The sequence below is a fragment of the Hoplias malabaricus genome, chromosome 2 (assembly GCF_029633855.1).
Source record: "Hoplias malabaricus isolate fHopMal1 chromosome 2, fHopMal1.hap1, whole genome shotgun sequence".
Classification (NCBI taxonomy): domain Eukaryota; kingdom Metazoa; phylum Chordata; class Actinopteri; order Characiformes; family Erythrinidae; genus Hoplias; species Hoplias malabaricus.
In genome coordinates, this window is record NC_089801.1 from 26,302,115 (window position 1) to 26,316,817 (window position 14,703).

Consider the following 14,703-nt stretch of genomic DNA (forward strand, 5'->3'; position numbering starts at 1 on the left):
ATTAAATAAAAACATGAGTGAGACACAGGCAGAAGAGGCAGATGCCAACATGCTCTGGACTGGCATTGACATCAGAGCAAATGATTTTATACATCAACAGAAAAATCTTATAAGCAATACAAGATTTAACTAAATGCATAGTTAATAGAACTGAGCGGCATCATCCTGTACAAGCTGAAGTTTACCAAAGTTCCTGCTTGAAATTTCTGACAAGAAGGCATTACTATCATCTACCTTGAAGCACTAAATGCATGCAATAATTTTCCTTGGGTTTGGGTTCGAGTCCCACTCAGGGTGACTGTGAGGAGTTTGGTGTGTTCTCCCCGTGTCCATGTGGGTTTCCTTCAGGTGTTCCGGTTTCTTCCCACTGTCTAAAAACCCATGTTGCTAGGTGGATTCGTCATGCAAAGAAAAAATAAAAATAAAATGTCCATAGGCATGAGTAAATGTGTGAGCCTGTGTTGCCTTGCAACAGACTGGTGTCCCCTCCAAGGTGTGTTTCTGACTTGCACCCAGTGACTTCATATAAGCTCCTGACCCACCACAACAGACAATTAAATAATTAATTAATTACTCCCCTAAAATTTTTAACTTTTATACAGCATATAAATATAATTCGTATATACAAAATTCAGATCCAAATACCTATGTCCATAACCAAAGCAAATTCATCAACAAATAATTTTTTAATTTTGTTTTGTTGCATCTTACAGACTAAGGGAAAATAAGTCATAAAGAAATACATGACATCACTATATCTGTGCTATTCTTTGAGTCATACGATATTTTGTTTTTCCATTTTCAATAATGTTTAAAATATATATATAATATATAACAGAAAAGATTGGAGAATTAAAACCTTCAGAGATCAACTCAAATTATATTTTAATATCTGCATGCTTCAGGCTTTTCATGCTAACCATTCACAACCCCAGGTCCAGCCAATGTTTAACACTTTGCTTGGCATATCTTCAGCCCAGCAGACTGCAATACAGTGGTGGACATTCAAACCTCCTTTGCCTTCCGTCACAATTATGGACACAATTCACAATTATCCCCTCCTTATAACAGTGTAAATATGAACAATATTCAGCAGCACACTGATAAAGCTGTGCACTTCTAACGAGCACCACGTTTCTTCTGAATGTTTATGAATGTTCCATTCCTTTCTTAGATTATTTTGCTTCTATGCAACAGGTCTTGTATCACTGCAGTTTTGGGATGAGTGGTGTTATCTTAAAAACAAACTAAATACATTTTTACCTCCTGTTTTCTGATATAGTCTTAAATGCTGATTATTTCACCCAGAATTCATAGAAAACTACAAAAATAAAATCATATCTTTTATGCCCTTAAGAAATGCCTATGTGCATGCTATAAAATGCAAACGTGGCTGAGAGTTTGAAAAACAGGTCAGAATAGCAATGTAGGTTAATGGAATCTGAAGATAAATATCTCTATTGTATCAGTAAAAAATAATACAATAGAGTAAACATGTCCAAACACGCTATAGTCTTTCAACCCAGCGATTAAAGCTGTATGAGAGTATCTAGTTACAAGAATACAAAAGGGTCTCTAAGGAACGGCAAAGTCGTAACCACTGCTGTGTGAGCGTATCTAGTTACAAGTATACAAAAGGGTCTCTAAGGAACGGCAAAGTCGTAACCATTGGTAACTGAATACAATCGCTAGCAACCAATCAAAATCTGTGAACACCTTCCCGGTTGTTGCAGTGCACCAATGAGAATCGGTGGAAAAATGAGCGACGTTTAAATAAGCCAATGGGCTTCAACATTGATGGCTGCACCGTTTATAAATATTTGTACCCGCCGTTTGTCGTTAAGTTTCCGTGACAGCAACGAGAGACGTTAGGCGATAACTTGCAGAGCTAGATAGGTATTTTATTCCTTCTTCGACGACAATTCACAATGAGGGAAATTGTTCACCTGCAAGCCGGTCAGTGTGGAAACCAGATTGGTGCCAAAGTAAGTCAAACCTACTCGTAAAACAACATCTAGTGGCAAGCTTAATTGATTAGTAGGGCATATATCGCTAGCTAGCTAACGCTCGACTAAAGGACATTATTTCGCTAGCTAGTAAGGTTTATGGTGGATTTTTTAAAGTTATGCTTTTTGACTAGACCTGTTATACTTATGAACGATAATCCTGACAAATATATTTAAATCTGCACCAGAAGTGGACAGTTTAAAACTGGATTGTACTTGAACTAATATTTAGCCAACTACCGCTAATGTTCACCCCGCCGCTGATTAAGCTTCCCCCCTTTTTAATAGTTTGTATCACCAAACAAAGTTTTAGATTTTTATAAAATATTGATTTTAAATATTAATAAGCCCAAATCCGCGCTTTTTCTTTCTTAATATAGTTTTGGGAAGTTATAAGCGATGAACATGGAATCGATCCAACCGGTGCTTACCACGGTGACAGCGACCTTCAGTTGGAGCGAATTAACGTGTACTACAACGAAGCTACCGGTAAATTCGCCATTCATGTAAAGAATATGACCTCCATCAATTAAATCATTGGGTTTTTCAAATGGCAATGCTAAAAATGTGTTGTTGTTTTTTTTGTGGCGCAATAGGTGGAAAGTATGTCCCCCGAGCTGTACTCGTGGACCTGGAGCCTGGAACGATGGACTCCGTAAGATCCGGCCCTTTTGGGCAAGTGTTCAGACCAGACAACTTTGTCTTTGGTGTGTTTGATTTGTCTTTGATTAGATCAAAATGCTCTATTTTTTTATTTGCTATTTCTTAAATATTTATATTGTACTTTGTTTATTATACTGTTTAGTTAGCTTTAGTAAGTGTTTGTTTTTTAAACAATTATTTCACTTAATCAGTTATTGAAATGCAGACAAATCCAAGTGGTCTTATAATATAAATGGCGAGAAGCTTGTTTTTTTTGTGTAATTGCTTAGTTGTGGCTAATCCATGTTCTATAAAATGGATATCAAAGATATGAGCAGTAGCATAGACCTGGTGTCATATTTTTACCCAGGTCAGAGTGGGGCTGGAAACAACTGGGCTAAGGGCCATTACACAGAAGGAGCTGAGCTGGTGGACTCTGTGCTGGATGTGGTGCGCAAGGAGGCTGAAAGCTGTGACTGTCTGCAGGGTTTCCAGCTCACTCACTCCTTGGGTGGAGGAACAGGATCTGGCATGGGGACCCTTCTCATCAGCAAAATCCGTGAAGAGTATCCTGACCGCATAATGAACACTTTCAGTGTTGTGCCATCACCTAAAGTCTCAGACACTGTTGTCGAACCATACAATGCAACCCTATCTGTTCACCAGCTGGTGGAGAACACTGATGAGACGTACTGCATTGATAATGAGGCTCTGTATGACATATGTTTTCGCACACTCAAGCTCACCACGCCGACTTATGGTGATCTCAACCACCTGGTTTCTGCGACTATGAGTGGTGTGACAACATGTCTACGTTTCCCTGGCCAGCTCAATGCTGATCTGCGAAAACTGGCGGTGAACATGGTGCCCTTCCCACGACTGCATTTTTTCATGCCAGGATTTGCACCTCTGACCAGCAGGGGGAGCCAGCAGTACCGTGCCCTCACAGTCCCAGAGCTCACTCAGCAGATGTTTGATGCCAAAAATATGATGGCAGCCTGCGACCCACGCCATGGCCGCTACCTCACGGTTGCTGCAGTTTTTCGTGGACGCATGTCCATGAAAGAAGTGGATGAGCAGATGCTCAATGTCCAGAACAAGAACAGCAGCTACTTTGTAGAGTGGATCCCTAACAATGTCAAAACTGCTGTATGTGACATTCCACCTCGTGGCCTCAAAATGGCAGCCACCTTTATTGGCAACAGCACAGCCATACAGGAGCTGTTCAAACGTATCTCAGAGCAGTTCACAGCTATGTTCAGGCGAAAGGCTTTCCTGCACTGGTACACTGGTGAGGGTATGGATGAGATGGAGTTCACTGAGGCAGAGAGCAACATGAATGACCTGGTGTCTGAATACCAGCAATATCAGGATGCCACAGCAGAGGAAGAGGGAGAATTTGAGGAAGAAGGAGAAGAAGAGTTGGCATAAATATCTTTCCAAATGGTTTTGTTTTGTTCTGTTTGTTTTAATTCTGATTGGTTCGCTGTTACTATTAAAATGATATTGACTGTTAATATTTGGATCTGTTTATTAAAAGTAATTTGCATACTGTAATTCATAATTCATTGTGTGGTTAATTTACTTCAGATCCTTCAAAAATCTAGTTATGCGAAGTGCTTTACAGTTCTATTGCAACTAGTAAATATTAACTTGTTCAGTAGTGAAATCCTCTTGAAACTGTTTAGTTGTAACATGACAATTTTAGTTTGTCCATTTCGACTAAACTTAACCTAAACTTTTAACGTGAGCAAATGTACAAGATTTTGAATTGCTTGTAAAGTATTTCATGTCTTAATGTCCTAGAAATGTTTAGTTTTGTCCAGCTCTTTAAAATTTTAGCCTGTGAGTACGAAACTTTTAAATAAGTCTTTATTGCAAAATGATGCAAAAAATGTTTTTACAGAGTTCAAGTAAAATGTGAAGTCTTGTGCTGCCATCTGGTGTATGTAGCTAGATGGAACAGAAGGCCCGATCTAAAGACATATGTTAGTACGTTTTTAGACGGTTGAAGTAGCTAGGGCTTATTCCAGACATTTTTTGTATATACGGATATTTATTTATATCTAGCTCCATAACCATTTATTATACATTGTTGAGATGGCATCAAACTAATATCAAAAGAAAAGAAGCTGGATATTGTGGGGTCAGGCCATAACTGTCACCCTGCCATCCAAGTTTGCTTGACATTATCCCAACCTACTGGTGCATGTTATGGTACACATGATAACACATCTTATTAGTCTGATTGAACATTAAAATACAAGAAAGTTTGCTTTAAATAAGAAATTATCAACAGCCATAATGCTTTAAGTTTTAGAAATTGAAAAAAATAAAACTAAGAAAAGGAAACCATTTTTAGAAATTCCTAGAGTCCTAACCCTAGCCTATGCAATATTAAGCTAATACAGAGGTGTGAGAACATCTATTTTAGGTTTCCATTATGTTCTGTAAAGGCCTGGGGCACACCAGACCCTAAGAGACCACATATGTACAACTGGGCAACAAAGGGCCATTTGTCATGTTCTCATAAGTCCCATTTTATTCAATGTAACATAGGGCTTTTATTTTTTAATACAAAATAATAGTATTCAAATTAAATAGGTTCCTAAAAGGCAAAACATAACCTGAATATTAACATTTTACACATAGCATTGTAAAGTGGGGTCACAAGAATGCCCTTACTTATGGGATATTAAAGTATGCAGAAGCAATTTATTTTACTATTTATTCTTTTTTTTTAACTTTCAATTTTATACTGCAATGACAGCTTCTACTCTTCTGGAAAAAGCTGATATCAGACGTTGCATAAATATATGATTACACTCAGCCACAATACCAGTAATATCAGTTAAACTAAATGTTATCCTAATTTAGCCATTCTGTTGGAACAATTGAACCATGCAAATACCAGGTTTAGTTTTCTAACTGGTCTTTTGCATAATTCTAAACAATTTTAAAATCACGTTTTTTCGAAAATCACATTCCTTTATTTTACACCTACCCCATGTTTTCAAATGCTGTCTTGCCCCTTGTATCTGAGTTAAAATGTGTAGTGAAAGGTTCAAATATTCCCCTACAAAATGGGACAACCCTTTGAAGCCTTGAGTCTTCTGACCACAAAATTCCAGATGTGAAAAAGGTCAGTCAAGATTGAAGGTGTTCATTCTGGAGGATTTTTTTTGTATGGTAGTGTTGACTCAATAGACTGAACAGCAATGCTTGTTCCTGCAGATTCCAGTTCATGGCTGTTCATGGATCAGGGCGGCATGGTGGCGCAGCAGGTAGTGTCGCAGTGTGGGTTCGATTCCCCCTCCTGATGACTGTCTGTGACGCTGTGTCCCTGTGTCCGCATGGGTTTCCTCTGGGTGCTCCGGTTTCCTCCCACAGTCCAAAAACACGTAGGTAGGTGAATTGGCGACTCAAAAGTGTCCGTAGGTGTGAGTGAATGTGTGTGTGTGTGTGTGTTACCCTGTGAAGGACTGGCGCCCCCTCCAGGGTGTATTCCCGCCTTGCGCCCAATGATTCCAGGTAGGCTCTGGACCCACCGCGACCCTGAACTGGATAAGTGCTTACAGATAATGAATGAATGTTCATGGATCAAACTCCAGTGGCCCATTTGTATTTCCACTTGTTTTTTTTTACTTATCAGCTCAGATGCTGCAGCAAGAAGATATGTTCAAAAGACAACACGTAGCTCAGATATTAAGAGAAATATTGTAGCGATAAGTACCCTTTTTAAACTGTTTAGACAGAGACATAGAGGACAGAAATTATTTATATCTAACTGGAAGACTGAAAAGACAATGCACTATCAAGCTTAATTAGTCTGAGAGACTACAATTGTACATTTTAAAGAGACACAAAACAGTATTTCACAAAGACAAAGGTAAAGACATGCACTGCAGGCATGACTGGCCATACAGACAGCATTAAAATCATGGCAAAGTGCAGTTTTGTAATCCAAACAGGTAGACAAAAGAGAGGAGTTCTATCCACGTTGTATGCGACACACCACAGAGCTGTCCAGCTTAGTTAGCCAGACCGTCAAGACAACAGTCGTTTTATGTTCAGCTAGGTTACACAGACAGAAAGAATAAAAAGATGAACTGTCCAGCTTTTAAACACAGACAAGACAAATCAACTGATGTGCACAACACAGATATTCCAGCCAGAAGATGAGCTCAAAAGACGATGTGTAGGTCGGGTATAAAGTCAGATTTTGTGGCGATAAGAGCCCTATTCTAGTTGTTCAGCTAGAGACAGTGATTTCTATCTAACTGAATTCACTAGAAAGACACAGGTCTGAGTGAAAAGATAAAATGACTTCTTTTCAAAGATGTTTCTGGTAAGCACAGAATACATCTCAGGGATCCTTACATGTTGACAGTGGTCATTGGTATTATACACTCATAACAGCTCAGGGATTTACTGACTGGCTGAGTGCAACCAGTTTCTCTTAGAATGTCCTTAGAAAAAACAGGAAAATATGAATTATCTAGGCAAAACAGATATAAATGTAACTCCACTTTGTTTGCAGTTATATGAACTTTATTAACATATGACTGCAAGCATAATAGTTCTTTATATAATTTAGAAAACATATAAAATAATTGATTGATTTTCAGTGTTGAAAAAAAAAACATCTCTACAATCATTGGAAACACCAGAATTAAACAATAAATTTGTACAACTATTTGGAAATGGGCTTTTGATTTTGTTTTGTTGTGGTCTTTGGTCGTATTTAAAGATATTATTTTTTTATAAGGGCGGCACGGTGGCGCAGCAGTTAGTGGCGCAGTCACACAGCTCTAGGGACCTAGAGGTTCTGGGTTGGCGACTCAAAAGTGTCCATAGGTGTGTGAATGTGTGTCTGTGTTGCCCTGTGAAGGACTGGCGCCCTCTCCAGGGTGTGTTCCCGCCTTGCGCCCAATGATTCCAGGTAGGCTCTGGACCCACCGTGACCCTAAACTGGATAAGGGTTACAGATAATGAAGGAATGAAGGAATTTTTATGAGCAATATGAAAAAAATTTAAATGTATGAAATTGACAAAGTATTGTGTTGTATTATAAAATAATTTGGTATTATATTGAAAAAATATTGTGTGCATTTTGTTGACTAAGTTGTTAATGTTGGCTTCTAAACCCTAAAGAATTTAGGTTTTTTTAAACATCAGAATAATTTTGGTCTGACTCATTTTCTGTCTGTCTCTGCTTTCTCAAACCAGCTTTGCTCATCAAACTCACTGAACGCTTTAATGATTGAATCCTGAAAATGAATGTCACCAACGACACCTGCCACAACATCTAAAGTGCGGGAAACTTCCAACCTCCGGCAAGCATGTGCAGGTGATCTCTTCTCCAAGATTTCCTCATCAATCCAGTGAGTTGTGAATCCTATGTTATTTGGCTGCTGTGCTGTTCAACTATCTATAGTGGTGGCAATATAGCTGCCTTTACTGAGGTGGGACATCAATTTGTTTTTAATGACTTACACCTCCTTCTATTCTTGTCTGGAAATGATCTTGATTCAGGATTCAGGGTCAACAGAAGTTATTTAAAAGCATTTTGTGAATACCCTCATCTCAGTTCATGTGGAGGTCTTTTTTTTTGTCTAAATACCTCCAGATGCCCTTTCTCTTCCATGTGCAGAGAAAGAAAACCTAGAATACTAGGCTGAGACCCTTTTGTTTTCTTACCCATTTACAGATACTGGGGCTTTGTAAACACATTAGACCTTTATTTGAGCCTACAATCAGACCGAAGAGCTAGCAGATGATGAGGAATAATCTTTGGTATTATAAAGTGTTTTTTAATAAAATCACAATTGTGAACGTGATGCTGGATTTTGTCATGTAGACTGACAATTCTATCCAGCCAGTCAGCTTTCTGCAAGATTTACTTATTATTTGTCCTTTATTTCCTTGCCTGGAACCATGAGCAAGCAGGTACTAAAATGTACCCGGTTCTGTTACACATAAGATCATATGCAAGCTTCAGTAATCATCTTATTTCACTCATGTTTTGTTTTAGCATGTAAGAGACACATTAACATATTCTATTGTCTCACTTTTTGTCCCGTTTACACGGTAAATAAGCTGATTCTGTTGTTCCTGTGCTCTGGGAATGTAACAGATTGTTGTATAATGTTTTATCACGACTGTCTACTCACATTATTTCTCTGATTTGGCTTAATTTTATGTTTTCCCTTTTTCTGAAAGTGTGAATGATCAGGAAGTGAGTTTGCCACCCGTGCTAAAGTCCCCAACAGAGAGGAGAGGAGGGGAGAGAAGGGGGGATTGAATTGAATGGGATGGGATGGGATGGGAGGGGAAGGGAGGAGAGGAGAAGAGAGGAGAGGAGGGTATAGGCGAAGAGAAGAGAAAGGGCGTTGCTGCTCTTGTCCATGCACATAAAGAAAAGGAGGGCAGCGTTTGGCTATCAGAAATCAGTTGAAACGATTTACGTGTGCAAATAATTGATGTTTTAAAACAACGTCTTGGAACAAACACACAAAGGTAAGAATGTTTGCGGTCGAAAATGTTCGTTATGTGTGTTCTCCGTTAATACAGAGGAATCGAACATAGCTAGTTTTAGCAGACTACAGAAATTCACTGTGATTTGAGCATGAAGAACATCAATATTAGAGCTAATGCATTTGCTCATATCTAGAGGGGTTTTGTGCTTTTTCGGTGCCCATATGCATTTTTGACTATACATTTCACAGATGAAAGTTGTGTCCCACACTCACAATGCCGGGGTAGGAATATAGTGATAGCAACGTTAGCTAACCAGCTAGCGCACTCACGTCTGAACAGTAGAAAGCATTGTAAATTTTGGTGTCGTCAGCTAAAGACTAGACAGGGCAAATTACAAGGTGACAATCTGGGGTAGATACAGAAAATATTTTTTTCCGTTTATCTGCTGTTACAAAACACCGGTCCCATGCACGCTAATGGATCCATTCAATTGTTGCTAAGCCTAGATCTAGCTGGCTAATGTACGCAAACGACCAACGGAGAGAACAGCCCAGTTAACTGATGTAGCTAGCGTGTTTTACCCTCAGAATATATTCCCCAATGTGTTTCAGGTGTTAATTGCTGTCGCTCAAAAATTACAGATAAAACAACGTTTCTAATATTTTATTTATATTTGCTTTCCCTGGATGTCCACCGTATGAGTCCTTTTGAAAACCAGTTGCGTGCATCTGCTGGATAACGCGTCCAACGAGAGCTGCAGAAACAGCCTATGGCAAGCCGTTGATATGTTTTTTCTAATACTATAATAATATAGACCTGCAGATCGAGAAAACCATTCTGACTAGTTACATTCCCAGGATGACATATCCTTAATGCCATTCTGATTAGTCAGCACCATGGATTTATGGAATTTTACTCACTGTTATGTTATTACATTTATACTAGCAAATAAATAAATAAACGATTTTACGTTATATACAATTAATTGTTTTACTAGTAAACATTGCACTTGCAGATATCTACACTGTTATTCTGATTGGTAAAGTGTACGGATCCACATGCCCATAATGAAATTCTGACTAGAAAAATATCAATTTATCAAATATGAAATTTACTTTTGAAGAATAATAATGTATTTTATATATGTGCCGGTTCAGATTTGTTTTAGACTAGTATAAATAATGTTATTGCCATCTAAAATACAATGGTAATTTTACATTGTATATATATATATATATATATATATATATGCAACTGCATTTTCACTAGTAACATAATTGCACATATGTAACTGGAGATTTTACTAGTATGAATGTAATTACATACTCGGTTCAATACGCTAGGCTGTCTCTCTCTGGGGCGGCACAGTGGTGCAACAGGTAGTGTCGCAGTCACACAGCTCCAGGGACCTGTAGGTTGTGGGTTCAATTCCCGCTCCGGGTGACTGTCTGTGAAGAGTTGATCTTCCCGTGTCCGCATATGTGTGAGTGAATGTGTGTGTGTTGCCCTGTGAAGGACTGGTGCCCCCTCCAGGGTGTATTCCCACCTTGCGCCCAATGATTCCAGGTAGGCTCTGGACCCCCTGTGACCCTGAACTGGATAAGAGGTTACAGATAATGAGTGAATGAATGAATGCCCCTCTCTGCTCACAACAGAGAAATGGCATCTATAACTATTTAGAGAATGAATAGACCTCCAAGCATCGAAAAACATGAACTGAGTTGAGGATATTGTTGTTACTGATATTCTTCATAGGTTGATATCTCTCAAGAGCAGGAACCTCTGGCAGCCAATCTTCCATTAGTGTCCCCAGGCAAGAGGGTGGTCATTAACTCGAAGGGAGTAGAGAGGTGGCGTTTGTTCAGTTTGTATTTATGGATTATAGAGAATATGAATATTATCTGAGTATGGCAAATGACTCTGGCAGATTTCACTACAACAGCCAAACTACATTGGCATTCCCCTGCTCCACTGTCAACAAACCTGAGTGATTGCGTGTAAGCAGAGGGACAACAGCCCCAACGTCTCATTCATTCATTCATTGTCTGAAACCGCTTATCCGCGTCCAGAGCCTACCTGGAATCACTGGGTGCAAGGCGGAAACAGTCCTTCACAGGGCGACACACACACATATGGACACTATTGAGTTGCCAATCCACCTACCAACGCGTGTTTTTGGACCATGGAAGGAAAGCGGGGCCCCCGGAGGAAACACACACAGACACATGGAGAACACACCAAACTCCTAACAGACAGTCACCCAGAGTGGGACACAAGTCCCTGGAGCTGTGTGACTGTGGCACCACCTGCTGCGCCACCGTGATGCTCCACCAGCATCTCAGTTTACCACAATTCCCTATTTCAATGAACCCATGGATCTACACCCTCCTCTCTGGGGACACTAATGGAAGACTGGCTGTCAAAGGCTCCTGCTCACCTGCCTTGAGAGATATCAAACTATGAAGAAGGGACACAGCAATATCCTCATCTCAGGTCATGCTTTTCAATGCTTTGTGGTCTATTCATTGTCTAAATACCTACAGATGCCTTTTCTCTGTTGTGAGCAGAGAGAGACAGCCTAGCATATTGAATGTAGTATGTAATTACATCTATACTACAGGGTGGGCTATTTATATGGATACACCTTAATAAAATGGGAATGGTTGGTGATATTAACTTCCTGTTTATGGCACATTAGTATATGGGAGGGGGGAAACCTTTCAAGATGGGTGGTGGCCATTTTGAAATCGGCCATTTTGGATCCAACTTTTATTTTTTCAATGGGAAGAGGGGCATGTGACACATCAAACTTATGGGCAATTTCACAAAACAATGGTGTGCTTGGTTTTAACGTAACCTTATTCCTTCATGAGTTATTTACAAGTTTCTGACCACTTATAAAATGTGTTCAAAGTGCTGCCCATTGTGTTGGATTGTCAATGCAACCCTCTTCTCCCACTCTTCACACACTGATAGCAACACCGCAGGAGAAATGCTAGCACAGGCTTCCAGTATTCATAGTTTCAGGCGCTGCACATCTTGATGGTATGGTGTGGTATATGGGGTACAAAGATAGTGGGGCCATTCTTCATCAATGGAAACCTCAAGGCCACTGAATATGCAAAATTGCTACATGATGATGTGTTTTCCTCTCAATGCACTGAAGCTGGCACTTTCCCTGAGTTTTTCCAGCAAGATGGTGCACCACCACATTATGGGTGTGAGGTCCAAGCATTCCTAGATGAACAGTTTCCTGGAAAGAGGATTGGTCGTCGTCGGCCAGTTGAATGGCCCCCAAGGTCTCCCGATCTGACCCCCTTAGACTTTTATAATTGGGGTCATCTGAAGGCAATTGTCTATGCTGTGAAGATACGAGATGTGCAGCATGTGAAACTACGGATACTGGAAGCCTGTGCTAGCATTTCTGTGGTGTTGCTATCAGTGTGTGAAGAGTGGGAGAAGATGGTTGCATTGACAATCCAATCCAAAAGCTGCTGTAACTTCAGAGATTTTACAAGCAGCTAGTTTGTTCAGGAGCCCTGCATTTTGTGGTGATTGATAGGTTTCTCTGGCCATTAAGCACTCTCTAAAGTTTACACATATAGTTTTATCGATTTGTACTAGACCCGAGCATGGACTAAAAAAGTACCCAGTTCCAGGGACCAGGTGCTAGATTTGGCAAGTGGAAAGGCATAAGAGCAGAGTTGAGTCGTGTAGGTTCTATGCAGTGGAAAAATGCCATAAAAGGACTGTGTGCTCTATGATATCAAAAGCCAAACTTAGGGTGATTTCACAACTATAGTTTTTTGCTCTGGTTTGATTCAATTCACGAGATTGTATACTTGGAGAGTTTTCCTGTAAGTTTAGTTTGTTTTCACTCAGTGATAAATCACTGTGCACCAAAATACATCACAGCACACCACATGTTCTGTTCACTTATTGGTCAGACCTATATGGGGCGGGAGCAAGAAAGTTCATACAGGAAGAAGCTCCTGTGTTGTGGAGTCGTGCATGTTTCTGTGCAATTTAACATAGAGCAACGGCAGGAATTGCACTTGTTTATAGTGCTGACAATTATCTGGACAGTATACCAGGTTAAGGTACACATGCAGAATGCATTCTCCTTCCCTGGTTAGCTGCTAAAATTTTGTATGTTTTTCAAAGCACACCTGGGTACCTGAGCGGATTAGTTCAACTGATATTTGTGTCGGATTGAGGGCGACAAACTAAAAACACTCACCATAACTGCTCCAGTGTTAATTTGGGACTGGACTGAGACCACCATCTCTCAAGGGTCTTGGTGTGGTTGTTTTGGTCTGCATCAAAGAACAATTACTGTGTTCACACCTGCACAAACAAATCACACCAAAGGTGTAAACGAAACACAGTCAGATTTAACCGGACTACAAAGTGCAGGAGTGAAAACACCCTTATGTTGAGTAGAACAAGCAAAGACATGCGGTCTTAATCACAAGCAAGAAAAAGATAATTTGTTATTTTAACGAGTGCTGTCTCTTTTCTTTGATATGGCTTGTATCCAAATTAAATTTTTTAATAGATGTGATTTCTGTGTAGATATGAACAGAGCTGTTGGGTTATAGCTTTTTCTAAGATCTTAGATATTAATGGCAGGTTAGAACTAGGTCTAAAATTTGACATTCACTTCACTGTAGGTAATATACCAAGATCAAGAGAAGAGTTTAATATTGGTAGAAAAGGTCTATTTTTAACTGGTATTATTTCTTTAAGTAGGTTTGTTGAAATTGTGTCACTTGCACAGGTTGTGGAATTTGATGAAGAAATGATTTTTTTCCAATTCATGGCTGCTGAAGGGAGGATGCTTCCCTCTTCTGTATCTATATTCTATATATTTTGTCAAATATTTTTGATATGATTATTTAAAATGTCCATAAAATCATTACTATTGTAGATGGATAATATCTGCGCTTTAGTACCGGTCAGATTCTTAGTAACAGTTTGTCAGGGACAGGGAACTATATTTGATAAATCCGGAAGGTTTTCAGTAAAATTTAACACTGTGTTTGGCGTAAGTTAATGTTGCAGTATCATGGGGATGTACAGAACCTATAGAAAATAATCATATCCCTTTGAAACTGTCACAGACGGAAATCAAATCTCACAACAAAGAAATCTTTCTCCAACATTATTTACATATTTTTGCTTACAACATTCAAGAAATGAGGAAAAAAATGTTTCTGAAAATTTATTTTAAAAAAGAAAAAGTCGAATAACAGGATTAGAAAAGTCATCAGTCCCCTGATTCAGGAATTTGTAGAACCACCTTTTGCTTTAATTACAGCCATGAGTCTCTTTGGATATGTCCCTTCCAGCTTTGCATATCTGGACTAGGGAATATTTGCCCAATCTTCCTTGCAGAATTGTTTGAGTTCAGTCAAATTTCATGGTGACCGGCAATGCACTGCTCTCTTCAAGTCCATCCACAGATTTTCTATTGGATTTAGATCAGGACTCTGACTTGGCCACTGAAGGACATTTACATTCCTATCCTTAAGCCTTTGTTTTTTTTTGTCAGTGTTTAGTATCATTGTCATTC

General features: G+C 39.3%; 2 protein-coding genes across 2 annotated transcripts in view; both read left to right on the forward strand.

Annotated features, from left to right (window-relative positions):
* Window positions 1-1,825: 1,825 nt before the first annotated feature.
* On the forward strand, window positions 1,826-4,208 carry zgc:55461 (beta-tubulin family protein). The gene is made up of 4 exons (XM_066658946.1): window positions 1,826-1,985; window positions 2,387-2,495; window positions 2,603-2,713; window positions 3,019-4,208. The coding sequence occupies exons 1-4, from the start codon at window positions 1,929-1,931 to the stop codon at window positions 4,077-4,079; spliced, it is 1,338 nt and encodes a 445-aa protein (XP_066515043.1). The 5' UTR covers window positions 1,826-1,928; the 3' UTR covers window positions 4,080-4,208.
* Window positions 4,209-8,999: 4,791 nt separating this feature from the next.
* coro1cb (coronin, actin binding protein, 1Cb) overlaps window positions 9,000-14,703 on the forward strand; it is a 36,271-nt gene continuing 30,567 nt past the window's right edge. Inside the window, exon 1 of the mRNA XM_066659748.1 lies at window positions 9,000-9,167. The gene's annotated coding sequence lies outside the window, so the exon portion shown is untranslated. The remainder of the gene's footprint in view (window positions 9,168-14,703) is intronic.